Source organism: Orcinus orca, chromosome 8 (assembly GCF_937001465.1).
Source record: "Orcinus orca chromosome 8, mOrcOrc1.1, whole genome shotgun sequence".
NCBI classification, from domain to species: domain Eukaryota; kingdom Metazoa; phylum Chordata; class Mammalia; order Artiodactyla; family Delphinidae; genus Orcinus; species Orcinus orca.
The window spans coordinates 44,189,228-44,217,079 of NC_064566.1; the positions used below are offsets into that span (position 1 = coordinate 44,189,228).

Here is a 27,852-nt window from a genome sequence, read left to right on the forward strand (position 1 = left end):
AAATTCAGCCGCGAATTTCTCTGAGGATACGCTGCGCCCCTCATGACTGGCAACTTATTACAAACATCACAACTTATCTGCAGCTGGAAGGGTAGTTTAGCCAACTCGGCGTCTGCCAAATGAGGAGGTTTGCATTTCGTACCAAGCATCGTGTTCACGTGCTAACAGAAGCGATCAGAGGAGGAGGCCTCCATCAAACCAACAAATGATTAACCTGAAAAACAGACACATAAACAGAACCACAGTGGGCGAATTATGCAGCGGGCCGTTCGTGCTGCTGACAGCAGTCCACATTTGGTTCCTCTGCTCAGGCCATTTCTGTCAATGACTCTCCTTCCTCTTTCCCTTCCTGGCTCTCTCTACCTGTTTCCTTTACACAGAAGCCAGCAGAGCATGTCAGAGGCCTCTTGTCTCTGCTCCCGAGCTGTCCTTCCCCAGAAGGGCGCAGGGACCGAGACCTCTCAGAGGCCGTACATGTTCCTGCCTGCCTGCCCGTCCAGTGGGATGGCAGGGGGAAACCTCAGGCAGACACCTTTTACCCTAGCCTTTGGAGCCAAGTCAGGCAGTTCGCAGAAGGCAGGAGACTCAGGTCCTGTTGGCTTAAGCTTGTTTGCAAGGGGCCTCAGAGCGCATAAATCCTGCAAGCCTCACCTCGCCTTAGAGAGACATCTTATTTATGCAGTCTGAGCCTGGCTTTATGAAGTGCTGAGCTGAGCTCAGGGGAGGGCACTTTATGCTCAGACAGGCTCTACACTCAGAACTGTGGGTGTGTTCTTGCAGACTTCCTGCTTTGGGCCAGATGGGCATTTGGCAGCACGCAGGGTTCTTCCTGGCTTCTTCCAGCTGACAGCCTCCTGGTTTGAGGCTCCTACAGTATCTGACAAGAATCTATAGCGTATGGGAGGAGCACGGCCATGGGCATGGGAGCAGGATCTTGGGAGAGAGACCAAAGGCCTTCCTAGGCTTCATTTGCTTCTATGCTTCCCAGACTGGAGAGTCAGTAAGTGGAAAAAAAAGGTTAGGCGTCTTAGCAACTTGGAGTCAAGGATCCAGAAAAGCAAGACCTCACTTGTCCCACCCCCTAGGAATCTGGAAATTATGATGGCTAACATTGATCATAGGGGCCAACATTGGGACCAGGCCTTCTGGTTCTCAAGGCTCTTTCCCCTGTGTTCTTTCACACACTCAGGCAACATAAAAACAGGACTTATTGAATTTAGGAATGAGGAATAAGTGGCTTCACTTTGAGCCATCTCTGTGGAAGATACGTTATTATGTAACACAGGCAGACTGTGTCTTAGAATAGTTTTTTCATAAAAGAGTTACATTTAAAAGAATGACTGTGCTTCAGAAACTCAGTGAACCAAGAGAGAGTAATAGAATAATATTTGTTTTTACCACTTTATCAAGTGGGTATATTCACCATTTAAAAATGAGGCTGCTCAGACCCAAAGCTCTATGAGATTTAAACATCTCCTTCCCTCTATTATTTATTCATTCCTATCGATACCTTGGTTAAACAGTTACAGAGCTGGAAAAATAATAACACTGAATTTTTTTCTAAAAATAATGCTGAATTTTTTTCTAACATAGACCATCAGTGCAGTGCATACCAGGGTACGAGACCAATGTTTGTTGAATAATTGAGTGAAGGGGTGAATTCTGACTTTTACCTTCTGAATACAGGATTGTTGTCAAGTCTGGGAAAAGTCAGATGGTCACTTTTTGGTCTCTGAGAGTGGATATGGGAGAGGGGTCCTTCTCAAAGATGGCACGTAGGCCCAGCCTTCCTCTGTGAGCTCAGCCTCCTTCAAGCTGCTTTTCTGTCCAGTCTGCAGGCTGAGGGCAGTGTTGCACAGAGGCCTCTGTGCCAGTCAGCTAGCAAATCTGTCTTGTGCATCCCTGCCTGGTTGCCAGGTAGGCACAGCTCTGTGGAAAGAGCAGAGAGGAGAGGAACTATCAGATATAGGGGAAGCCAGATGATGTGCTTGGCACTCTACTTTCTCCATTTGCAGGGAAAATATAAGAAAAGGAGATCTCTGGTCCTTACCTGATGAAATGCACTGTCCAGAAAGAGACGGGCGGTGTGGTGTGGCGCAAGGATGGGTTTGAGAACTAATAATTGCTGACCTCTGCTGTGTGCTGGGTTTTGAAAAGCTTCTCAACTTTGGCACTCTTGACACTTTGGACTGGATTGTTCTGTGTCGTGGGAGCTGTGCTGTTCATTGTGGGATGATTACCAGCGTTAACCAGCATCCCTGGCTTCTGGCTCCTACCCACTGATGCCAGTCGTGTGCCCCTCTCCGCCCCCCCCGCCATGTGTGAAAACCAAAAATGTCTCCAGCCATTGCCACTGGTCTAGGTACTGGGCCTGTACTAACTCATTGAAGCCTCCACCGTCGTGAGGCAGGTGTTACTGTCTGTGTTTTACACGGGATGAAATGAAAGCTTAGAGAAGTTAAGACACATGCCTAAAGCCACACGAGTGGGGAGTGATGATGCTGGGATTTGAAACCCATGTCTGTACACCAGTGTCAGGGACTCCTGAGGGGCCAGCCTCTTGCCAGTTCTTTGTCGTGAATGCCATCTGTCCAGATTTCCACGTCTCTAGAATCCTGCACTGCGACTTTTCTTCCTGTAGACCTGCCATTTCCTTATAATTTGCTTTGAGATCCTATTTGTGGTTTCCAATGAAGCCTTTCTGTAGAAGAGAATGAGGTGAGAACAAATGTGGTAAAGATGCCAAGTTTCAATAATGCTTGGCCTTTCTTCTGGCTTTTGCTCCCTTTCTTTTGATCTTTTTTCTGTCTCTGTCTCTCTAGGTCTGAGTCTTAATCTCTTTGATAATTGGCGCGATTGAATCCTCTGGGTTTGGGGCTGTTGGGAGCTAACCACTGCCATCACTGGGAGGGCTGCCCCTGGCTGAAGCTGGATTCCCTAGTACCTATCGGAGAAGAGTCTTACCATACACATTATCCACTCCCTGTGAACCCTCGACCCCAACAATGGCATGAGCTGTGTCAGTACTAAATCGGGACAGCAGAGATCTGGGTCTTTCTGGGGGTCACAATCGGGGCTCTGGGTCAGAGCAGAACTTGGGTCACCAAGACATAAGGCATGCTTGTGGGAACCATGCAGAGCACGGGTGAACAGAGGATAGGCCAAGGGGGGGATTGTGCTTCTTGGAGGGCAAAACCTGAGCTCCTGGAGGTCAAGGCTGGAATGGTGCAGAAACCTAGGTGGGCTAAGTGGGGAGCAGATGGAAGGCAGGCAGCAGACGGCAGAACAAGGAGTCCACAGTCCAGGAAAGGAGCCTCTAGGAGGGAGGCGAGATACAGTGATCCGGACACAGCCTTGGAAGGGACATGCGATGGGGCTGCATCTGTCCCAGGGTGAGGATCTCGAGCCCACAGTGAGGAGGTAGGGAACAGGCTACAGCCACGGGGGAGAGGGCCGTGGGGGAGGCCAGAACTGATGAGGAAAGGCTTTATTTCTAATTAACTTGCAAAGCACAGGGCGGGACAGTGGCCTAAGTGAGGATGTGTTCATGCCGATAGCTGTGGACTTGACGCCCTGGCAGCTCATGGAGAAGCTCTGACTGCATTTGGGGGCTTTATGGGCCAGGGGAGGGAATGTGGTCTTGGGACCGAGACCTGGGCCTGGATTTGGGGCCTCATAAGTGAACACAATCATACGGTCCTAAAGCTGGGCATCACCTGCCCGGCAGAGTGACCATGAGGACAAAAGGGGTCACGTGAAAATTGCTGGCATAGAGCGGGAGTGCCTGAGTCAGCCAAGAGCGCGATTTACTCTTTGTTTTTGTGAAGTATTATTTATGCCGTGTCAAAAATTTGAAAGATAAGAGGAATATTAACCATCTACCAGAGAAAACATTTTGGCAAATTTCCAGTTAATCTTCTTTGACTGTAAGTACAATTACTGCTAATAATAAGTGCTGCTGCTACAACAGAATCTCTCTTAACCCATCTCTACTTGACCAGCTCATGAATTCATGCATGTTTTCCATTCTCTTCCTTCTGTAGAACCTGTTGACTGAGGGCGACGGCCTGCTGGGTACTCACAGCTCACAGGCGACCCCTGGGATCCCTATGGGCCTCTGCCCCCACCATCGGGGTACATGCTCACCAAGGCTTAGAGAGTTGTATTCATGCCCGGTCCTTCTTACGTTGCTCGAACTCATTGTAGCAACATAATTTAATTAAGTGTTAAGTGACCCAGTGAAATACGAGTGAAAACAGACGTATTTTAGGAAAACCAAGTGGTGTGCATTGAACAACTTGCTAAAAATCAATCGCTAGCAATGAAGGCTGTCAGATTAGTTGTGAGCGGAGCCACTGGCGAAATTAGAAGAAATCGTACGTAATCCCAGAAGAATGTTGCACTCAGATTGTTTCATATGTGAATTTTTTTTTTAATTAATTAATTTATTTTTGGCTGTGTTGGGTCTTCGTTTCTGTGCACGGGCTTTCTCTACTTGTGGCAAGCGGGGGCCACTCTTCATCACGGTACGCGGGCGTCTCACTGCCGCATCCTCTCTTGCTGCGGAGCACAGGCTCCAGACGCGCAGGCTCAGTAGCTGTGGCTCACGGGCCCAGCCGCTCCGTGGCATGTGGGATCTTCCCGGACCGGGGCTCGAACCCGTGCCCCCTGCATTGGCAGGCGGACTCTCAACCACTGCGCCACCAGGGAAGCCCCTCATATGTGAATTTAAGTTCTTTCTCCATTTTAAAGCCAAATCTGGAAATCACAGATGATATCTAAAGTGTATGAGTTATTAAAAGAGGAAAAAGTTAGGTATAGAAGTCCAACCTGGAGACCCAGCTCAAGTAGTAGCCTTTGCTCTACATCAAAACGATTATCAAGAAATGTTTCAAGTTGAAATAGTGTTTCAGGTTTGTATAACATATATGCATAATTTTAGTGATCCAACTCTTTTGATTAACTGATTTGGTTCTGATCATGTCAGATAAGGAGTTGTTACTTGGATACTGTGTTTTGGGTACATATGATGTGCCCAGCCCTCTGCCGAACTCTGAATCTACCATTATTTCATTACATTCAGGCTAGAACCCTTTGGGGTATTCTTTCATCCAGCAAACATTTATTAATCAGCTACTTGTGGTGAACATCGTAGGCGCTGGAGGTGTGGGTGGACGCAGGCGAGGAGCTGAACTCACGGAGCTTTATTCTAGTGTGTGTATATGTTGGGGGAGAGAAGGCAGAACATCAGTGAGAAACCAGATAATTTTAAGTAATGATAAGTTCTATAAAGAAAACAAAACACCAAGTTGTGATGGAGTGCCTGGAGAGGGAGTGGTGAGGGTGCTGATACTGGGGGTTGGGGAAGGCCCCTCTGTGACAGGCAACAAGTGAGCTGAGACTTGAATGATAAGAAGGGTCTGGCCTGGAGTCACAGCCAGTGCAAAGGTCCTGAGGTCAAATGAGCCTGGAAGGAGGAAAGCCAGTGTGGCCGGAGCATGGAGAGTGAGAGGAAGGGTGGGATGAGCAGGAGCGATGAGGCCCCTGTAGACCAGGGTGAAGACTTTGGATATTATACGAAGTGAGAAGGGAAGCTGTTGTTGAGTTTTAAGTGAGAGTGATGTGATCTGATTTACCTTTTTAAAAGTTTGCTCTGGCTGCGGCTGCTGCTGGATTGCAGGGGGCTGGGGCCAGGTGTCGAAGTGGTTAGACCAGCTCAGAGGCACTGCAGAGAGCCAGGCCAGCAATGGTGAGGGTGTAGACCACTGCAGTGGGAACAGCAGAGGCAGAGCGGTAGAAAAAGTCAGAAGAGCGTGCCATCTGCATGAGGAAACTCAGCGTCTCCCCCAGGCTATTCTGTAGGGTCTGTCCTTCCCTCCTGGTGCAGTCTTTCCTTCCTCCCACCTCTTGTAATAACCCTCCATCTGCTCCTCTGCAGTGTCTATCAGAACCCACCAAGAGATAGTGAGCTGCCTGTTCTTTAGAAAAGCGTAATTGATGACGAGGAAATCTCTTCCTGCATAAGGACCATCTCTTGTTCTATTTTCCTGGCAGGCCATACATTGAAGTGGATAGCAGTCTACTTCTGGGTTAGTTTGGGCTTGTGGCTAAACCAGGAGCTGCTGCAGGTTGGGCTCCTCTGAATCAGGCAAGCACTGAATCTCTCTGTAATTGGACCCAGTTTGCAGTATGATGCCCTCTGGAGTGTTGCTGGTGGGTGGGATGATCCCAGGCTCCTTGGTGATGGGTGAATCACAAGGGGAGGGGACTACCATTTTCAAAGTAGAGGATAACTTTCCAGTCATCAGATGAGGTCAGTAGGTCATCAAAAGTCTATTGCTGTATTCTAAACCAACCCTTTAAAGTGATGTGGAAAAATGCTTGCAAAGATCCTTCCTCCATATTTGTTCATTCGTTCAACAGACTTATAATGAGCTCCTGGCTTTTATTCTTTGCTGTGTACCCTTAGACTAGTAACTGGACCTTCCTGAGCCTCAGCTGTGAGACAAGGATAACTAATACCACACACCTCTTAGGATTACCTAATACCTAATTACTAATAACACACACCTCTTAGGAAGATGTAGTGAAAGAATGGCTGTAACTGTGCACAGTGTCTGGCACATAGTCATGTTGGGAGTCCGCAAGAAGGCGAAGGAAGGCTGGTTTGGGAGAAGCACGTGCCTGTTTCTTGGTTCTGTTCTGGCATGTTCTTAGCAGAAGTTTCTGGCACTAAGGGACATCTGGGAGCCTCTGTCTTATATAATCACGATTGCCCTGACTCAGGGATTCACAGGAACTTTAAGGCTCATTATTTGTAGGTCTCCACATTTTTCTCTTTAGTCCCTGCCCTGGTGCTTCTGTGCACTCAGCCCTTTGTACCTAGGTGCCGCTGCTATATGTGTCCACTCTGACGGGGGCAGTTGTACTTGACTTTCTGTATAACTATAGTTCATCTTAGATTCTGCTTATGTACCTTTGCTTTTAGTGGACAAATGAATCTGGCTGCTGGTTTCCTCTGAAGGGCCAACAGTCCTGCTTTTGTGTGTTCCTGGGTTCCTCGGCTTGATGGTTCCTGGTGTGTGGGACGCGAGTCCCACAAGTCATCCCTCTCCAAATGTTCAATTCATCTGGGAGAAGTCTGCATACCAGATCCCCTGTTAGAGATTTACATTCATCATCAGCCCAGTCAAGGCTCTGAGAAGTACTTCCTTCAGTAATAAAACACATTTCTGTTTGTTTAACCTGTCATTCCTGTTCACACTTTGGAAAACACTGTTCTTCCTCTTACTTTGTTGGGTGGACTTTAGAAGTCAAAATTGGAAACCTAAGCCTCCACACCCCAGGTCCAAGCCCTCAGCTCAGAAATTCAAATTGCTAACAGAATTGCTGATCTGATTTCTGGTACCTTTCCATTTGCCTCTCTTGGGCTGCATCCGATTTGTTATTTAAGATGTCATTTCAGAGTTTACCGAGACACTCCTCATTCTCTCCCTTCCCTGGTCAAGACCAAGGTGCTCTTGAAGATTCCTGTTGGGCTTCTACATACATATGCTCAGACCACAGGGTACATGATTGGCTTATCACTCCATGTTATTGCATTTTTCGGTGGTGGAATCAGGCAGCTGATTTGTGGCACTCCCAGATGATCATGGTTGGGGTTGTGAGATTAAAATACTTCCCTTTCAGTGAGAACATTTGTCTTAGGCCAGCTTTGAATAGTGGCACGATGGGCTGGATTCATCTCTCTGACTTGGCCACTGTGGGAAGCCCTAAGCGGAAGAGTGTGGGTACTGACGGAATGCAAGAGAAATTACCATCAAATCCATCCTGATCCTCTGCAGAGTCGAAAACAAGAAAGGCCGAGACTGGGTAGAAATATGTGTGGGGCGGATGCCAGAGGAAGGAGGGGAAACTGACAAATGGGGAGGCCTGACTCTGCCTCCAGCTCACTTGGCACAGTGCCTCTGCGTGGCCGCGTCACGACCCAGGGCTGGTTAGTGCTGTGAGGGACATGGTGAGTTTGAGCTGAGCTTTGCAGGACACAAAGGTGGTTCCAGTCATCTTGGACGTGGTGGCCCCGGGCATGGCCTCTTAGAGTCAGTCCTTGTCCTCAGACAAGGTGGCCAGTGGCCAATACAGACTGGGGGAAACAGACTCTCTGGTCACATGGGACCTTAGACTGGGGAAGGGACCCCACTTCCTAGGTTCAAGTGCCTGGCTTGTTTATGCTTCCCCTTAACATGGTACGTTTTCTGCTGGGAGCTTGAATGTCATCTTCCTGTGTTCAGTTTCTGTTCCTTTTCTCCTCCTCTTATTCCTGATGATGATGTTGATAATGATAATGATGACATTTAATGTCGTGATATTGTGGCTTATAATAAGAAATATATATTTGGTCTTCACCCCTATTCCTGGCACAGAGCTCCTAAAACCCTTGGAATTTTCTAAGTGATGGGAGCTATAAAGGGGTGTTTCGTTTTGTTAATGAGGTGATGTTTAGGAAGCCCCTAGATCCCCTAAGGATGGGGGCTGGTCACCAGTGGAGCTGGCCATGTGATTAGAGGGTTGGAACTTTCAATCTTACCCCAACCTCCAGGGAAGGGAGAGGGGCTGAAGGTTGAGTTAAACATCAATGGCCAATGATTTAATCAATCATACCTATGTAATGAAGCCTCCATAAAAACCCCCAAGGCCAGGGTTTGGAGGGCTTCCAGGTTGGTGAACACGTGGAGATGCGGGGAGAGTGATGCGCTCACAGAGCCTGGAAGCTCTGTGCCCTTTCCGCATACCTTGCCTTAAGCATCTCTTCCATCCGGCTGTTCCTGAGTTATGTCCTTTTGTAATAAACCAGTAATCTGGTAAGTAAGATGTTTCTTTGAATTCTGTGAGTTGCTCTAGCAATGAATAAGACCCAAAAAGGGGGTCATTAGAACCTCCAATCTAGCTGGTCAGTCTGAAGCCCAGGTGACAATGTGGACTTGAGATTGGCATCTGAAGTGGGGTGGGGGTAGGGTAGTCCTGTAGGATTGAGCCCTTAGTCTGTGGGATCTGATGCTATCTCTAGGTAGATAATGTTAGATTTGAGTTGAATTGTAAGACACCCAGCTGGTGTTGGAGAATTGCTTGGTGGTGTGAAAGAAAAACACACTCATTGTAAACATGTATTAAGCATTTGCTGGTACTGTGCCTAGTTGTTATATGCATGGCCTCATTAAGTCCTCACAGCAGCCCTCTGAGCTATTTTTTTAACCCCATTTTATAGATGAGAAAACAGAGGCACAGGGAGGATAAGTAACTTGTCTTCCCTGGGATCTGAACCTAGGCAGTCTGAACCATTATGATCTGGCCTCTGGTCTGCTTCCACATGCTGGGGAGTGAGCAGGTTGCAGAAGAAAAGGGTGGAAATTCCTATTCACCTTGAGCTTACCAACTGGGAGGCCCAGTGGTGGGTGTTCCTCAGGTGCTTTCTTTCAAAAAACTCTTGAGATGTAGACATCATCATTTCCACTTTGTAACCAATAACCATTAGCTGAGCACCACTGTGTGCTAGGGACTGCACTAGAAACTTCCCACCTTATGCCTCATTCTTCTAACAATTGTTCAAGGTGGCTAATATCATCCCCTTACAGATGAGAAAGCTGAGGCTGCCTGAGGTTAAGCTACTTGTCAAGTTTGTGCAGCAAGGTTGAGCTGTTTATAAAACTGAGGGATTTTAATGAATGAGGGTTTCTGTTTCTTGAGCGATCTTGGCCTTAGGCTAAGAAGAGAAGCCAGCTAAAAATATCCATCCAGTTGAGGGAAAGCTGCCCTGTTGAGGCCCAAGATTGAAAGTTATATTGTTTTTCTCTTTCTGACTTACTTCACTCTGTATGACAGTCTCTAGGTCCATCCACGTCTCTACAAATGATGTATGTAGACGTATAACTGATTCACTTTGCAGTACATTATAAACTAACACAATATTGTAAAGCAACTATACTCCAATAAAAATTAAAAAAAAAAAAGAAAGTCATGGGCCTGGGCTTCGCCTCTGGAACTTGAAAACAGATTCATTACCAGCCCTGAGCTTCTGTCTGTTGCTGGCGTGGTCACTTCTTCCTTCTGTTCACAGCATTCTTGGCTTCTGGGGTGCAGGTGTCCCTGGTGTTAAACCGGCAGCTGCCAGGTACAAGAGATGCCCCTTGTGAAGCAGTGAATAGGAAAGTGAGCTGGTGCCCACTCATTTCTGTGTGCCCCACTGCCGGCACTACACTGGCAGGACATCAGTGCAGATACGTTGGATAAAATGCTCTGTCGTCTGACACCAGGTTGCCTGGTGTTACTTAAACACCAGGATATAATCTGGAGTGATTTTCACCTGCCCTGAAGGAATTCTTTTTTTTTCATTAACTCATTAATTCTGGTTGAGCCAGTAAAACTCATCACACGTTATTCATTTTAGAATTTAAAAATCAAATTTCGAGTCAATGCTAAATGGATCACAGGTACTCTTTCCTTCTATGAGAGATGAGCTTTTCATTACCAATTCCATCGATTTGAATTACCTGTAACGGGCAGACTTTGTTCCTCAGGCTCAGCGTGGCTAAGGGTGCCACGTGAGATTGTCTTGCTGGTGGAGGGGAGCGAATGCCTTAGAGGTTCCCCTTCCTTGCTTGCTTCTGTGACTGTGGTGTAGACTGCACCGGCCAAAACAGCTCGGTCGGTGCGATCTGCCGCCCTAGCACTCTGCCGTCAGCCTTCCACGGGCTCAGATTCTGGGGTGAGAGGGTAAAGTGAAATTGTCGAATGATGAAATGAATATGCATCAGAAAATGCCTGGCAAGTGCTTTGAAGCATAGAGATTATCAGTGGACTCTGTGCATAGCCATATGAAAACCAAGTCCACCGGGAGGTTTTAGATCTGCTTTAGAAAACACAGAGGAGCGGCTCAGCAGGAAGAGCCCCTGCAGCCTGTACTTTGCTCCTTTGAGCAAATCAATAGGCTTTTTAAAACCCAGGCTTTAATTGGTTATACTCTGGGAGAGGGTTTTCGATACACTCCCCCATCTGGCAGGACTAATTGTTCTTTGCATTCGGTGAAGGAGGCCTGGAAGGTGTTCATGACTATAAATGTCACTGCTCGTGGCTGTTTGATGATAGTGAGTCTCTTCTGCCATCTGACTCTTGCAAATGTTTCCTAGGATATGTCTTATATCTGAGCAGCTCCCACAGAGCTCCTGTGATGTAAGAGACGCGAGGTACCCTTGTATGGCCAGGATCTCTGATGGAGAGCCACTGAGCATCACAGGCCTGGCTTCTGACCTCCCTGTTGATAATGGCCCCATGTGGGCTAAGGGGACAAGTAAGATGGACCAAATATACTTGCTGGGGTCCCAAATCTGGCCTCTGTGGGTGCTCCTACCTGCCTCAGTAGACTCCCTACCTCTGCCCCCCTTGCCACCTATGCCCCCCCAGTATCTGCCAGAGCCCACCTTTAGGGACTGGGCTTTCAGGTCTGATGAGTGTAGCTGTGCCAGAGTGTTCGGGCTGCTGGTTTCCTTCTCCAGTTTTGGATCCACCTGACAGACCCTCCAGCGGTCCATGCTCAGCTCTCTCCGTTTCCTTGAGGAGAACCAGCCCCAGCACAGCCTGATTTGGAGAGACCATGGGTCAGAGGCATCGCAGAGTTTCTCGGCTGCCTCTGCTGGGAAGGACCTTCTGGTAAGGGCTGTCCCTGACACACAAGTCAGAGACTGTTCCACAGAGGAGGACTTGCATCCTCTTGTAACTCTGGTCATACTGTCACCCATTTGGCCCTGCTGGCCCCTGGAGTCTGCTGAAATGCTCCATCACTGAACCTACATCCATTTGTTCATTCATTCATGTCAGTGAGTGTTTAATATTTATTATATGAGGCATTTATTATGCACTTTTATTACATATGAGCATTATAAATACATGTTACATAGATATCTTATTTAATTCCTAACAGCCCTATGAAGTGAGCCATGTTGTGAGGCAGTATAGGACCCTTGAGGCTGGAGCCAGACTATGTGTATTCAATTCCCAGCTCTTCTCACCATTGGCTCTGTGATGTTGGGCACGTTGCTTAATGTAAACGTTCTGGGCTTTAGTTTCCTATCTGTAAAATAGGATAACAATAATATCTACCTCAATGGGTTGTTACAAGGAATAAGTTAACACATAGAATGTTTTCTGAACAGAGCTCGGCACTTGGTAAACACCTATATAAGTGTTTGCCATTGTTACTATCATCACACAAATGCGAAGTCTGAAGCACAGGGAAGTCATCAATGTTTACGTGGCAGAGCTGCCATTAGGACCACGTCTGATTCCCAAGCTCCACCGTTCAGACCTGGGTGGAAGTGATCACATCTTCCCTCTAGGGAGAGACCTTTGTGGGAATTCCATATTCATGCAGCTGGCAAGGACAGCGGGGGAGACAAATAGACATTGTCTTCCTCAGGAAGGACTCTTGTCCCGCATCTGTGGGCCACAGTTATCTCAGTGAGGTTCAGATGAGAATAGGTTTTGACTTTCTGCATTCAAATCCCCTTCCAGCAACACATCCTTGAGACCCCACCCAAGTCAAAGAGTGAGCTTCCGGGATCCTACACGTCTCTTTGCTCACAGCAGCTTCTTTGCACCCAGGTGTGAATGCCTGCTCATTTCACTCTCATAATACCTCCCATGTTTATACTAATGTGGGGGTTACATAAGATAAACTCTATAAAGCTTTTGTCTCAGGGCCCGGCACAGAGTAAGTGCTCAGTAAACTTTAGCTATTACTATTATTCTTACTAAGTCACCTTCCTTCCAAGTTTGGAGCACACTTCCCTTTGCCTAGATATTACTCTGCAGCAGTGGGTTCTTTTTTGCTCCTTGATTTCTAGGGCAGACCAAGCCCCTTCTTGCCCTCCATCACATCCCCAGGAGAAACCCAGTGTGGGTTGAGGGCAAGGGTATGTTTGGGCCTTGGGTCCTGCAGAGGCGCTTTCCTTATGAACAGCAAAGAGGTTAAAATTTTTGCACTTAGGGTGGGCTGTCTTTGCCTCTTATTCTTCAACTTCTCTTTGGGGAGTATGGCCTTTTTGGAGTCCATGTGGTGAGCTGGGCTCAGAGTTTTCTCCCACATGGAAGTGACCCTCTTGCCCTTAGAAGGACCTCAGTTGGGTCCAAGATAGATCCAATGACCCAGACTAGCTCCACTTTGTTGCCCAGGGCCACAGGTTTCCATAAGGATTAGGGACCACATACAGACATTTTTGACAGTTATAGAGCACTTCCAATGTGCCAGGTATTGCTCACTGGATCCTTCAAATAACCCTGTGTGGTAGGAGGAATAAAGGCCCCCAGAGATGTCCACATCCTAATCCGTAGAATCTTGTGAATCTGGTCTATTATATGGCAAAGGGCAATTAAATTTGCTAATCAGCTGACCTTGAGATGGGGAGATTATCCTGGATTATCTGGAAGGGCCCAACATAAACATAAGGGTCTTTTCAAGTGAAAGAGAGGCAGTGATTCAGTGTGAGAAGGACTCAGCTACCCTTGCTGACTCTGAGGATGGAGGAGGAGGATCATGAGTCAAGGAGCACGGACAATTGATAGAAATTGAAAAAGGCAGGAAAATGGGTTATCTCCAGAGCCTCTGGAGGAGCACAGCCCTGCTGACACCTTGATGTTAGCCCACTGAGACCCATTTCAGATTTTTGACCTCCAGAGCCGTAAGATAATACATTACTGTCATTTTCATCACTGAGTTTGTGATCATTTGTTACAGGAGCAATAAGAAACTAATACACCCTAAAAGTAGGTAGAGTTATTATCTCTGTTTAAGATGAGCGTTCTGCAGTTTAGAGAGGTTAAGTAACTCATGCACTGTCGCACATAAAGAAAGCTTGGAGCTGGGACCTGTACCCAGCTGTTTGATTGGAGCCTGGGCTCATAGCCACCATGTTATCTGACTCTCCAACCCCAGCTATTGTATAGACCATGATCATTTCCGTCATCTTGTTCTTCATGCATTTTTCCTGCAGGAATTTGCACTGGGGGCAGGAGGTATGCAGGGAAGTTGGGATTCAGCTCTTGGCTACCTCTGTCTGTTTCCATCGGAAACATGATCCCAGTGTGTGGTAGAAAGGAGGGCAGAGGCTTGCAGAGGTGCTGGGTGGACCGTCTGGCTCTGGTCATAACTGCAAGTCTTGTGTGGCCTTATGTCAGATGCTGTGTGATAGGGTTTCTGGATGATGATCTGGGTTCACTCTGCCCTTATTAGCAGTCAGTGTGTGGAGACCTTCAAGCACAGCTTCTGAGGAAAAAGTATGCAGGGGCTCACCTGAGGGGAAAGAAAAATTATTTTGATTTGTAGCCAAAACGCTTGAAAGGATGAATGAGTATTTTCAATGGATCTAAACACTTACATACTCACTGGATATAAGTTGTATTAGCATTTCCTGAAGCTAAATAATGTTGATGTAACAGAAAACTGTTTTTACAATAATGTGAAGAGAACCTTTCACAGGAAGAAGTAGGGGGAATGGTTAAAAAAAAAAGGTGGAGAAGGTTAAGAGCATTGATTATACTTATACTCGACAAATGAGTATAAGAGTGAATACAGTCATAACCTAGAGTATCTTAAGGAAGCATAAAAGTTTGAAGTATAGTAAGGAAGCAAAAAAGGTTAAAGAAAAATGGAAAGAACTGGGGATGTGTGAGGTGGGGTGTGCAGACGGGGGTGAGGAAGGACAGGAGAGCTGCTGGCACGCTGTCTCAAGCCTCACCATCCAGTCCAGGGGCCCGTGGCCACCTATGGCTTCTGAGCACGTGAAATGCGGCTGGTGCAAACTGAGGTGTGCGCTAAGCATGAAACAGACAACCGACTCAAAGACTTCTAATGAAAACAAGAATATAAACTATCTCATTAATCATGTTTATGTTGATTACACATTGGAATGATAATGTTTAGATGTGTTGGGTTACTAAAATTAATTTCACCTTTTTCTTTTCCCTCTTTTTAATGTGGCTACAAAAATTTACAATGACACATGTGGCTTGCATTCTATTTCTATCAGACAGTGCTGGTCTAGAGGGCAGAAGTGGGACCAAGGGTGTAATATTAACAGGGAGGCACTTTGGCCTCATGGTAAGGAAAGAGCTTCTAACAATTGGCCATGTCCAAAGAAGGGAGGCAGGAGCTCCTTGTCAGTAGCAGAAATGAAGGCCAAGCCTGTCTTCTCAGAGCCTTTGGAGGGGATTGTTGCTTTGAGAGCAGGACTGGACCAGCTCATCACTCAGAGCCCTTCTGATGCTCAAAGGACTGTGAGTGCATATATGGATTTGTGTATATTAATTCCATCTTTTCCTCATTTTATTGTTATGTATTTCCCTGGTTCTTCTCACTGCCCTTGGGAAAACACAGTGGCCTTCTTTCAGAAGTCGAGTGGGTGAGTGTCTTGATTCAAGGAAGCATACAGCTGCTCCGTGCTCCTGAGGCCTTGAGGGCCCCCTTGGACGCCAAGGTCAGGCCCCGAGTCACTCAGTGCACAAGCCAGAAACTGGGCAACCCAGAATGGTGTCCTGCCCCAGGACAGCTGCCCAGTCACCGATGAGCTCCTGAAGCAGAGTTTGGTGGGCACATCCACCTGGAGTCTGGCCAGCCCACTGTTCTGTGGTCCAGGGACCTGCAGGCTCCTGGCACTGCCACCCCAACATGCAGCAGGAGGGCTGGAGTGATAGCCCCCAGGGCCTGGCTCTATGTTGTCTTTGCACAGCCCAAGAGGCCAATGACATTAGCTGAGCCAGTGACCAACATAAGCTACTCCTAGCAGCAAGGAGAAATTTGAAACCCTGTAAAGAAATGTTTTTAGGCTTTCGAGCAGAACCCATCTGCATGATCTTCTAATTACAAATTGGAGACTAACACCCAATTTTCACATTCATCTGACTGCACGTCCTTGGAAGGGATATTCTTGAATTCTCTACGAACATGCTACTGTACTGGCTTTCTGCCAGTCCCGACTGGCTTTGCTCTGGTATTCCTATACCCGAGGCCACTGGGGCGGCTGGCCTGCTTAGATCTGTACCACCTGAGCCAGGCAGGACTGGGGACTCTCCTGTCCTCCCAGGACAGGGAATCACGAATAAGAATGGCTCGCATGTGCCCAGGCAGCATAGCCTATGTGAGCACTTTACACGCATGGCCTCATTGATCCTTCCAAACACCTAACGGGATATATATTATTATCCCCATTTTATAGATAAGGAAGTTAAGGCTCAAAGGGTTTAGGAGATCACATAATTGGCAAGCTTCAAGGCAGGGCCATAAAGATAGATTTGTCTGACTTAGGACCCCAAAATATTAGCTACCATAATCCATTTCAGGGACTTAGCAAACCCAAAGAAAGCAGAGCCTGTGAAATTGCCAGATAGAGGTAGAGGAAGTAAGGAGAGAGTGGGAAGAAGGGGGAGAGGGTAGGGAAGAAGGTGACACGCCCATTCATTCATTCATTCATTCATTCTACGTGTTTCCCCAAAAGTAGAGTGTTCCTATTGAACGTTTCATAAACCGAAATGGTGGGAAGCCAAGAAGGAATTACCTTAAGACACATCTTGCTAACGGATGCACAGAATAAACTGAGATAAAGCACAGTTGCTCACAGACACAGTTCAAAGCTATGGCGGCTTGAGGCTACGATGCTGAGTGCAACTGCTGAGGAAGGAGCTTGGCGGTGCCACTCTCTGTTTGGGGTGTGCGCTGCCTCTCACAGAGGCAAAACATTGTTTGCCTTGCTGCAAAACAAATGCTGAACACTATTTTTGCTTTTCACCTTTTTTTGTAAAAGCAAAAAATCCACTTTGGATTTCTTTCAGTTAGTGAAAACGGGTACCAACTAGGTCTTTCACAAAAATGAAGCGGCATAAAGCGAACTTTCGAAAAGTGGGGGATACCTGTAAATGGTTTAATTCTGGGCCTTTGGTAGGTCAGACAGCAAAATGAGAAGGACCAGCCCCTTCCCTGAAGAATCTCAGGAAGTGACAAGACAGTTGTGCTGAGTGGAACTGTGCTCAGTCTGTGCCTGCTTCTACGGAGGCACAGGCTAGAAAACTGCGAGTTTGTGGGAGGCAGGGTGGGCTTGCACAGAGGAGGATGCGTTGGACTTGGACTTGAGGGGGGAGCAGGCATTTGGGACAGAAGGAACTGCATAAGCAAAGGCCCAGAAGTTGGGGGGCACATTGGCTTATTGGGAGATGTTGGCTGGTCATTCCCAGGGAGAGGAGAGCGGGGAGTGGGGGAGGGTGGAGGGAGGCTGGACTGGGTGGGGCTTTGGTTGTCATAGCAGCTCATGTGGCGGGAACATTCCTTCCTTCCCTCGTTCACTTAGCTCTTATCCAGCTCCCTTTACATATATGTATCAGTCACGGTTAGCAGACCAGGGTGGGGCTTTGGCTGGGTTGCGGGGTGCGGAGGAGGGGGGGCATCAACTTGGACAAAGGTATCCCAGGGCTGCCCTTTCCCACTCAGATTTGCCTTGGATTTGAGGGACCTGGTAGCAGAGCACAGTCCCTGAAACCAAAACCCTGCCGGACTGCAGAGAAAAGGCAGGGGCCCCTGTTGGTTGTCAGGCACATCTCCATGGAGGAAGTGGAGATTTATTGAGTGTTAAATGTCAGTATCGATGTAATAAAGATGGTACACTGTAAGTAATAAGCACTTTCCAGGTGAGGAACCGTTTTCAATAAGTTGTCAACCTGTCTGGTACTATGAATTATTCAAAAAAAAAGATGTTGAAGAAACCCCACTTGGAGTTATTTAACTTTCAGATCTACTCCTTAGCTCTGTCCCTTCTTGACAGGAGCACCAGTGTCCTGTGGTACCCAAGGACCTTGGAATTTGCACACACTTTCATCTCATTAGAAGATCCCAATATTCCTTTTGCTGTCTTTCCTGTGATGAGGACAGGCTTGATGGAAAATGGATTTCTGACCTTCAGAGGCTCTTGAGAAAGGCAGGAGAACTTTCAGGAAATGAATGCAGGAGGAAAAGAAGGCAAGAAGGACAAGAGGTGTGAGGCCCCTGGGATGGTCATGGCATCTGACAAATGTGGCCAGGTGCCAGCTTTGCCCACTCGCCCCTCAAAGATCTACACATCATTCTGGATAATTCCACAGCCCTGGGGGTATAGCCCTTATAGATTCCTGCTCACTCCCAGGAACTCAAGGCTGCCCCTGCCTCCTGGCTTCCTGTCTTCCCCTGGATCACCTCCATGATGTGCTCACTGTGCTGAGTCGGTGAGTTCACAGGGAATTCACAAAGGAAGGGCTCACACACACAGTAGGCCTTCCCAAAGATTATGAGGGCAGCAGCTTTCAATGGCTACAGAATCCTAGAAGTTCCTTTTTTTTTTTAAATTAGTTTACCATTTTTTAAAATAAATTATTTTATTTATTTATTTTTGGCTGCGTTGGGTCTTCGTTGCTGTGCGCGGGCTTTTTCTAGTTGCAGCGAGTGGGGGCTGCTCTTCATTGCGGTGTGTGGGCTTCTCATTGCGGTGGCTTCTCTTGTTGCGGAGCATGGGCTCTAGGCATGCGGGCTTCAGTAGTTGCGGTGTGTGGGCTCAGTAGTTGTGGCTCGCGGGCTCTAGAGTGCAGGCTCAGTAGTTGTGGCGCACGGGCTTAGTTGCTCCGCGGCATGTGGGATCTTCCCAGACCAGGGCTCGAACCCGTGTCTCCTGCATTGGCCAGCGATTCTTAACCACTGCGCCACCAGGGAAGCCCCCCTGGAAGTTCTTAAAAGGGTTTCACTGCTTACATTTCATCCCAGGCCCACCCCATCTGGCCAGCCTGGCACTCACTGCCCTCCCTCCTCTTTCTCAGAAGCCAACTCCCGGCTGTTCATGCTCCCTGAGAAGGCTACCTTCTTCCCTCCTCTGACTCCCCACAGCTGGTGCCCTGGTCACCTTCCACCCAGCACTCGTTACATTGGTTTCCAAAGACTTCTGTCCCTAGGATGAATTCACTGGTTATCCCTCTGTTTTCTTATGATAGCTCACCTGGAGACTGGCATAATGGTCACATTGTACCAATGAGGAAACTGAGACTTGGAAGTGTTGAGTGATCTGCCCACAGCCCCCTGTAGAGTGGCGCTCCCAAGGGCCCTGCACAGCTGCTCAACTTCTCCTCACCCCTCCTGGACCTGATCACAGCTCTTTCTCCCCCCTTTGCCAGGGCTGCTGAGGGCCTGTCCTTCCAGTCTCTGCCTCTCATTTTTATAAGCCACCTGACCACACGCACTCCGTCTTGTGCTCGTTCCATCGTTAGAAGGCAGCAGAGAGACCCTAGGGTGCTTTATTAACATTTTACTTGGCTGTTTTTGGAGTGAAGCAAATTGCCCAGAGTGAGCCTGGCTTCCCAGTGGTCAGCAGAAGGCTCTTGATGTTGTAGGAGCTCTGCCAGATGTCCTTGGAGATGGCCAGCCTCAGATAGTCATCCTGACTCCTTCCGGCCTCCATCCTGACCCCAGCACTTACCTGCTCTGGGATTTCAGATAATCCTTTAAACCGCTCGAGCTTCTGCTTTCTAATTTGTAACATGCAGATGATAAGAGTTATCTCATTGAGATCTTGGCAAGATTAAATGAGAAAGTGAGTGGAGAGGCCCTGGCATGGAGGAGATGCAGTTTCCTTTCAGGGAGGGACAGTCACACATTGCAGCCAAGCTGTCCAGTGATCGTTACTTTGCTCTGGGCCTTCATTTCAACCTGCATCTGCCCACTCGCAGTTCACGGCTGCTCTTTTAGAGCCACATTAATCATCCCTCCAAAAGCTCACAGAAAGGAGCCTAAATATCAACTCGCCCACGGGTACTGAGCTCATTATTTATTGAAGAAACTGGCGCAGCCCCATCCACCTGCCCTCCTGCGGCTCACTAGTGTCACTAAGGGCTGGGTTTAGTGCCTTCTGCCTTTCAGAGTCGTGCCTCAGTTGAGAGGAAAAGTGTGTGTATTTCAGAGTGGCCTTGTGGGGGTGACACTAACCTTTCCTGAGCCTTCTGCAGACTTCGGCTCCCAGGACCTCTGTGTGACAGGCCAGGAACGGGCTGGCGGCACAGTCTCACCCTGCCAAGGGCTTCTCCAGAGTGGTTGGGCAATTAAACCCTCAGAAAAACATCCAGTGGACATTCTGTTCCCTTCAACCAATATGTTGGGGTTTTTTTTATAAATTTATTTTTATTTATTTATTTTTGGCTGCATTGGGTCTTCGTTGCTGCACAGGCTTCTCTAGTTGCGGCGAGCGGGGACTACTCTTCATTGCAGTGGCTTCTCTTGTTGCAGAGCGTGGGCTCTAGGCACGCGGCCTTCAGTAGTTGCGGCACGTGGGCTCAGTAGTTGTGGCTCGCGGGCTTTAGAGCGCAGGCTCAGTAGTTGTGACACACGGGCTTAGTTGCTCCGCGGCATGTGGGATCTTCCCAGAGCAGGGCTCGAACCCATGTCCCCTGCACTGGCAGGAGATTCTTAACCACTGCACCACCAGGGAAGTCCCTCAACCAAGATGTTTTAAGTGTCTTTGCTAGCAGTTAGTTATATAAAGGTGACCACACAGCTCCCAGTGTGATGGCGGGGACAGAAAAGTTTGCAGAGCTGTCCTGTCTGCTGAAGGGTATGCCAGGACTGAGGGCTGAGTGCCATGGGAGACCAGAGGAGGGCGTCTCACAGCCTGGAGAGTCAGCGGCAGCTTCCCAGAAGCTGAATTTAGGAGAATAATTTAGCCAGGCTAAGAAGGGAGCTGGGGAAAGGAGAGAACTCTGGACAAAGGGAGTAGCGAGAGCAGAGGCAAAGGGGCGTGGGATTCTCTCTCAGCACAAAGGCAGGCAGCAGACTGGACCGACGGGGAGGGAGTCAAGATTTCGGACGGGCAAACCCGTGAGCTTCTCAGGGTTTAAAGAAGAAAACATTGAGCCAACGGAGTGAGTCTGAGCAAAGGTGTCTCAGATTTTAATGTGCATGTGAGTCACCTGGGGGCTTGTTAAATTCAGATTATGCTTAGGTAGGTCTGGGCTGGGGGCTAAGAGTCTGCATTTCTAACAAGTTCCTAGGTGAAGCTCATGCTGCTGGCCCATGGACCACACGTTGAGTAGTAGTGGAGGGACCTGCAGCAGATGGGACAAGCCCTGTGTGTCTGACCTTGCAGGCTCTTATTCCTCGTTTCCTGTGACTGTGCGTGAACGGTGAATGGGAGTTTGGTTTTAGCTAATTCCATGAAGCAAACGAGGCACTGGTGCTTTGGCCAATGCACAGGCCCATCGCCTTAGCATGACTGGGGTACTGGTTTGCTTTCATTCTCTTTTTAATGATGTTTGCCTCAGTAACCCTGTTTCTGAATTCCCACTCAGACAAGGCAAGCACTTCTGAGAGGAAGACAGACTGTCCTGTCTGTGGGAATCCAGGCTGGTGTGATGGTCCCCATGGCTTCCGTGTGAGCCTAAAGGGCTGGGGCCTCGCCCATGAGGGAGGATGGCCCCCTCCTCAGTGACTCCAGATGTACCGTCTCTCCTCCCAGCCTCCGTGCGTTTCCCCGCACTGCAGAGCAGTCCAAGACAGACCTTCTACCCGGAGTCCTCTCGTTCCCTTGCCCCCTGGCTTGGGGGGGCTGTGGGCCGTGATGGAGAACGGTGTGGAGGCACAGATCCAAGGTGGGGCCAGGCCAGGTGTGCTGATCACATGGGTACCAGCATGGCTGGGGAGGGTGGCGAGGGCTCCGTCTGGCCCTCAGGCGCAGTCTGGCTCACATGGGCTTCTCTGGTGCTAAGTGCCCCCAGCCTCCACGACACACTGTCCTTTCTCACCCCGGGTTCTCCCATACGAAAGGCCCTAGTGGAATGTTGGCTCCATTCAGTCCAGTTCAGAAACTGCATGTTAAGCATGCACCATGGGCCTGGGCTCTGGGGAAACAAGGGTCCTTTCCTCAAGATGTCACAGTTCAGTAGGAAGACAGACAAGGACATTGACAGTTATCATTCAGTGTGGTTAGAGGGGAGCATGGGGACTACAGGGACCTAGCTAGGGGGTGATTGATTCTGTAGAATGGAGTATATTCATTCAACAAATCCTTACATTGAGCTAGACACTGGGAGAAGACAAACAAGGCCCATGCCTTGAAGGGCCTACCAGTGTGTGGGTGGGGACAGTGACCATGTCCTGGGCAGGTGCAGGAGGTGCTGTCCGGGCCTTGCCCACATCCCCTCGCCGGGCTCCTTCAGGGCACATGGGCCCAACTTCTAACCACCAGCACCTAACTTTCTTTGTTTGGGTGTTTTCTCTTCCCACTAGTATCCACTCTGCTTGGGGGGCGGGGCACAGGCCAGAGTGCTGGGGAATTAATGCTGCTGCCCCTAACAGAACTTGGGGAGCACTCACCTTGCAGGGCTAAGGGGGGTGCTTTGGGTGGCTCCACCACCCGCTCGGCCCTGAGCTCACTCACCCAGCTCCTACATGTGGCTGCCCAGACCCATGGAGAGCCTGCCGCTGTGGTCCCGTTGCACGATCAGTGCTAAGGAACTTGGAGAAGATTATTGATGAAAGTATTTCCCAAAGCAGGTTCTGTGGAACATCGGTCCTGGGTTGTGCCTCTCAAAAGAGGGCTCCCTGGTTACCTAGTTTGCCCAGTGCTGCAATTATACTTCATTCTCAGAGGTTCCCAGTGTACATCACAGGCCTGAGAAGTCCTGAGTCACAATTCTTTTTCGCTTAACCAGAATTAGCCAGCATTTTCCATAGTCAGTTGACGTGGAACCTTCTATCTCACAACAGTACTAACTCTGCAGAGAAGGAAGGTTCTGCAGAGCTCGCTGCGGGAAGTGCTGATATGGGATAGGAGGACTTATCTGGAGGGTCAGGGAAGCGTCTGGAGGGCTGAAACCAGCCTGCCACTGTCACTCTTCTGCTGTCAGTGAGCCCTGGCAGAAATGGCACTGCTGCATTCCACAATCAGATCACAGAACCAGCCCTAGGACCGTGTAGTAGCCAGAGACACCCAGAGCCTCTTTCTGCCAGAGACTAGAAGCAGAGCATCCAACAAATTCATAATGTGCTTCATAGACAGGGGCAGCTCAGAAGACAGCCTGAGAGATGGGAGAAGCCACCAACTGGAACTAATTCATACCATTAGGCCAGTGAAAGATGGACACACACCTAAGAAAGAACAGAGAATATCCCGGACCATTATCAGAGGGGTAAACTAAAACCTGGAATGAGATGAGCAAAGAGAATAAGTAACAGTGACTGAGGCATTTGATTGAGAGAGGCAACTCTGTTCTCGACTTATTTTGTGGCCACCATTCCTGACTTGTTCTAGGAGATTACATTTCAGATGAGGTCACTGAATGAAAGGAAGTTGCAGCCCAAGTAGGGAAGGTGACAAAGAGCAGTGTTTCCCCACCTGGATCTGAAAACTCGAGAGGTCCCTTTTGCTATCTCCCATCTCCCTTCTCTCGTCTCCTGGTGGGGATGGGGTGGGATTGCAGCTTTGCTCCCCTCTCCTCACCCTCTCCCTTCCTCTCCCTCACTCCTGGATCAGGGAGGTGAGCATCCAGGTAACTTACCTATCCACAGTGCAGCTGTAGTTTAGAAACAGTGACATGAAACACAGCTGTTCGAAGTGAGTTCACGTTTCTGACCTGAGCTTCACCAGATGAAGCTTCGCAGAAGGTAAGTTTACAGAAGAAAACATTGATCCAGCAGCCAGGGGCTTCATGGTGTCCTGGGGAGTGGGACTGGGGCCAGAGATCAAAATAAGTAAGTGTCCTGACTTTGTCACAAAAGGGACAAAAGGTGAGCTTTGCAAACTATGGGTTAGTGAGTTTAATGTCATCCCTTAGCAAACCACTAGAAGGAATCATTTTTTAAAAAATTATTTTTGAATTTTATCAAAGTAATTCTTTACGCACTTAAAAACCTCAAATAGTACCTGTAATAAAATACGATAGTTCTCTGCTTCACCAGAGTCATCTTCCCAGCCTTGACCCTCAAAGGAGCTCTGTTTAACCCTTTTAGCTGTTTCTTCTCATATTTGCCACCATATTTCTAAATAATATGTTTATACCACTGACTCAGCAGTATTAGGCATTATACATTGATCTCCTGATATAGCAGGCAAGGCTTTGCTTTTTTTTTTCTACTTTCCACCTCCTCAAAACCATGTCTCTTCTTCCCCAGTCCTCACATTTTGTATAAAGACAATAGGCAGTGTTTACATTACATACTGTGAAAGTATTGCCCACTATTAAGTTCAGCTTCCATGAGGTAAACTTTCATTCTTCCTGGTTGAATCAATGTCCAGCTAGGAAAAGAGAAAATACTAAGCATTTTAACAGGAAGGGAATGATTTAAGGAAATGGTTGTACAGGTAATGGAAGAGCTGGGAAGCCAAAAGGGAGAAGTTGAGGCAAATAGAAATTAGCAACAGCAGGAAGCTGTTACCATGTCTAAGGCTGGAGAGCCAAGCGTGTGGGCAGTCTTTCCAGAGCCCAGGATGCACAGCTACCTGGCAGAAGGTGGAACCAAAATGGACTTGTCCAAGAGGAGTCAAAGACATGGAGGAGGTGCCACATCTGTGGCAGACACCACATGAAGCAGAGAATGAGAGGGAAAAATACCTTGGCTTCTCCCTTCCTCCCGCCCTCCATCTCCCTTCAGTGCCTCTCATTGGCCAAATGCAGATAGAAGCCAATTGAGAAGTACAGCCGGCCAGAGTCAACCCCTCTTCTCCCCTCTCTAACTCCCATGGTACAGAACAGGTCAGGGAAGAGCCAGGAATGGATATGAGGGCAAACAAGCAAATACCAAACACACTAATATTAATATTTGCCCTTTTTATAAAAAAAAATTACATTAGTATTTAGCATTGATTTGTTTTTCCTGTGTGCTCTATTGTATCTGTTTTACACCTTTGCCATTACTTTCCAAATATTTGAATATCTCGTATAATCCATCAGTTTCGTTTTGTTTCCTGGAGTGCTTGATCTTTCTGTTCCAGTCGGGGTGGTTTGCTTCAGGCCTGCCTCGGTGCTGCTGTGTGAGGCTTCAGGGCATCTTCATCTTGGGGGGATCCCTCATCCTTGCTCCTGGGCTGAATCCCCTGGGTTAATCCCATGGCTTCCTCTTTCTTGGTTTACTCCCTTTTTATAGAGGCTTGTCTTCCAACAGCTTCCCAAGACAGAGGCCATGGGAAATAAATATTTTGCCCTTGCATGTCTGAAAATACCGTTAGTTTACATTCACATTTGATTGGCAGGTTATGTGGCTTTAGACCTCCAAGTTGAAAACAAAATTTTCCTTGGAATTTTGAAGGTGCTGATTCATTGACTTCTAAATGCCAGTATTGCTTTGGAGATCTGGTACCATCCAATATTTCTGCTCCTTTATATATGACCTGTTTTGTTTTTTCTTTTTTCCTCTTTGGAAAGTTTTAGTATCTTCTGTACATCCCCAAATTATCTTTGGGGACAAATCGAGACAAACAGCCCCAAGTATAGACTTGTCTTGCTGAGAGCATGAAGCCTCAGTGAGGCTTTCCTCCACAGTGAGGAAAATATCGAGTCCCAAAGGGATTTAGGCTTTCATCTTAGATCGAGCATGATGTCCCAAAGGGATCAGCTCCTAATTGTAGGGCTTCCGGGGGGAATTAGCCATCAACCATGGACGATGAAACGAAGCCTTCCCTTTCTGCTCTAACTTGGTGAATCTGGCACTCTGAATAAACAGGACCCCTGAGGTATGATTATAGAAGCAACTTTCTTTTTGATACCACTGCCTTGCAAACATCCTCAGTAGGAGTAAGTCTTCCACCACAAGGGGGTAGAAATTCAGACAGGACCAGGACTTTCTTTGAATTAATGGGCAAGAATAAGTTGTATGATTAATTGAAACCAAAACACAGTCTCAGTTCCGTCCTTAAGAGGGTACGGTGCTATATAATCAGCAAAACTTCAAACTTGGTTTGATGCTGATTCTTCTCCAGAGGCTCTGCAGTCCAAGAAGGAGCAGTGTGGTCCTGCTTCTCTCTTTCTTCATGCCTCCTTCCTTATTTGCTAGCTGTGCTCTCCCACCATTCTAGAAAGGAGGAGGGAGGAAAGGCGTAGGGGTGGGAGGTGCAGGATCGCTCTTACTCGGCTGGTACTGTCCGAAGATGGCTTTATGCCTTCTGCGCCTGGCAGAGATGGAGGCTGACTCTGTTGTTATAATTTTCATGAGTTCTCTGGAGATCCCCCCGCAGGGCCAGGTAACTGCAACTTCCTTGACAGAGGCCATGCTTCCGCTTTAACTGGCTACTCCCAGTGCCCCCATAGTTTCTGGTCCTCACGGTGGCTTACTGAAAGATCCCTTACTTTGACAAGCTGCCTTCTTGGACAGCAGACCTATTAAAATGACAGGAGGCTGACATTCCCACCTTGGGTTCCATGTTTGTGCACCATTGTCCAGCATTTGTGGGGGCTGTTTAGTGGTTGCCGTAGCTTTCTCAGGCATGAGGCATCAGTTACTAGACTCCCGTGTCCCCCAGATTTGGAGAACACATATCAATTCTGTAGATGGTTCCACTGAAGCCTCTCACATTAAGTTTGGTGTGGAGGTAGGTCATCCAGCCTTTCCACCTGACAGAGACCCCCAACTCAGAAAAGCTCTTCACAGGTCCTCTCTTTAATCTCTAACAACCCAGTCCTTTCCAATCACCTACTTGAGTTTCATGCTGGTTTGTCTAGGAGCTCAGCTTGGGCATCTGGTGTCCATTGCATCTTGGTGCTGTAGTGAAAATTCCCAGCTTAGCATTTCCTGTTAGACAGGCATCTTCAAGAATCTGCCTCCCCCTTGCACACTTGTCATACCATCTGAAGGTTGCTATGAAATAGCATTGCAAATATCTAAGCACATCTGAGTAATGGCTTCTGAAAGAGACAATGGGGGCTGGAAATTTGATTCCTTCAGAAAGTTTCCTGAAAAAAGGACATTCCAATTAGTGAGTTGATAGCTTAGCCTTGTCACTGGGGCTGTCAATAGCAGAGCAAGATTGCCAGGCGATGCTTTATGAGCCAATAAAGGAGGATGCCACAGCACCTCCGGACTGGTAGGAAGCACATTTTATTTGCTTATTTATTGCTGTTAATTTTATGGGCTATGGGAGAAATTTCTTCCTTCTAAATGTGTCCAGTTACCTCTGTTCACCCAAGAGGAATCAAGTTCCCTGGCTCTGAGTATTCCTGAATAACCACAGGAGAAAACACGGAAGGAGAACAGAAATATATATCCGTGGCGAAAAGAGTTCCAGGCCCCAATAAGTCAGCTATTGTAAGGGTAAGAGCCTGGGATTCCAGGGGCACCCAACTTTGAAGGGTCCCGTCTCTACGCTGTCATTGGTGTCTAGATGACCCCCAATTCCATTGCTATTCATGAGAACCTTGACCCTGAGCTAGAGTTATCAGCTGGTTTGGGGGGAGGCCTGAACTAAACTGATTTCTGATTTCTGCTGTGGACCTGGATAGCAGATATGAAGGGGAAATATGATTCTTGAACAAATACGTTGAGAGATCACAGCCTCCAGGGAACAAAAAGGGGAGGCTGAACAGAGAAGACACTTCTGGCTTCTCCATGTCTGTATTTCCATCATCATGAGCCATGTCCCCATACGGGAAGTCTTGAGCTTAGAGAAGGAGATGGGCCGTGAAGACCGTGGCTCCCCAACTCTGTTCCTAGATTTGGCACCTGTTGCTTCCTCTGGTGTAGACAGTGGATTCAGGGTCTGCATGGTTTGGATTTCTGTGGAGTCAAGACGTGTGTGTAGCAGATGAGTGTGGACCATG

General features: G+C 48.0%; 1 protein-coding gene across 4 annotated transcripts in view; it reads left to right on the plus strand.

Moving 5' to 3' along the window:
• The window catches only part of GALNT18 (polypeptide N-acetylgalactosaminyltransferase 18), a 354,448-nt gene that overhangs the window by 113,394 nt on the left and 213,202 nt on the right, over positions 1-27,852 (plus strand). Inside the window, exon 2 of one of the 4 annotated variants that reach the window (XM_033404509.2) lies at positions 4,044-4,134. The exons of the other annotated variants lie outside the window; for them this stretch is intronic. Coding sequence (XP_033260400.2) covers positions 4,044-4,134 — 91 coding nt within the window. The remainder of the gene's footprint in view (positions 1-4,043; positions 4,135-27,852) is intronic. 4 annotated transcript variants of the gene reach the window in all.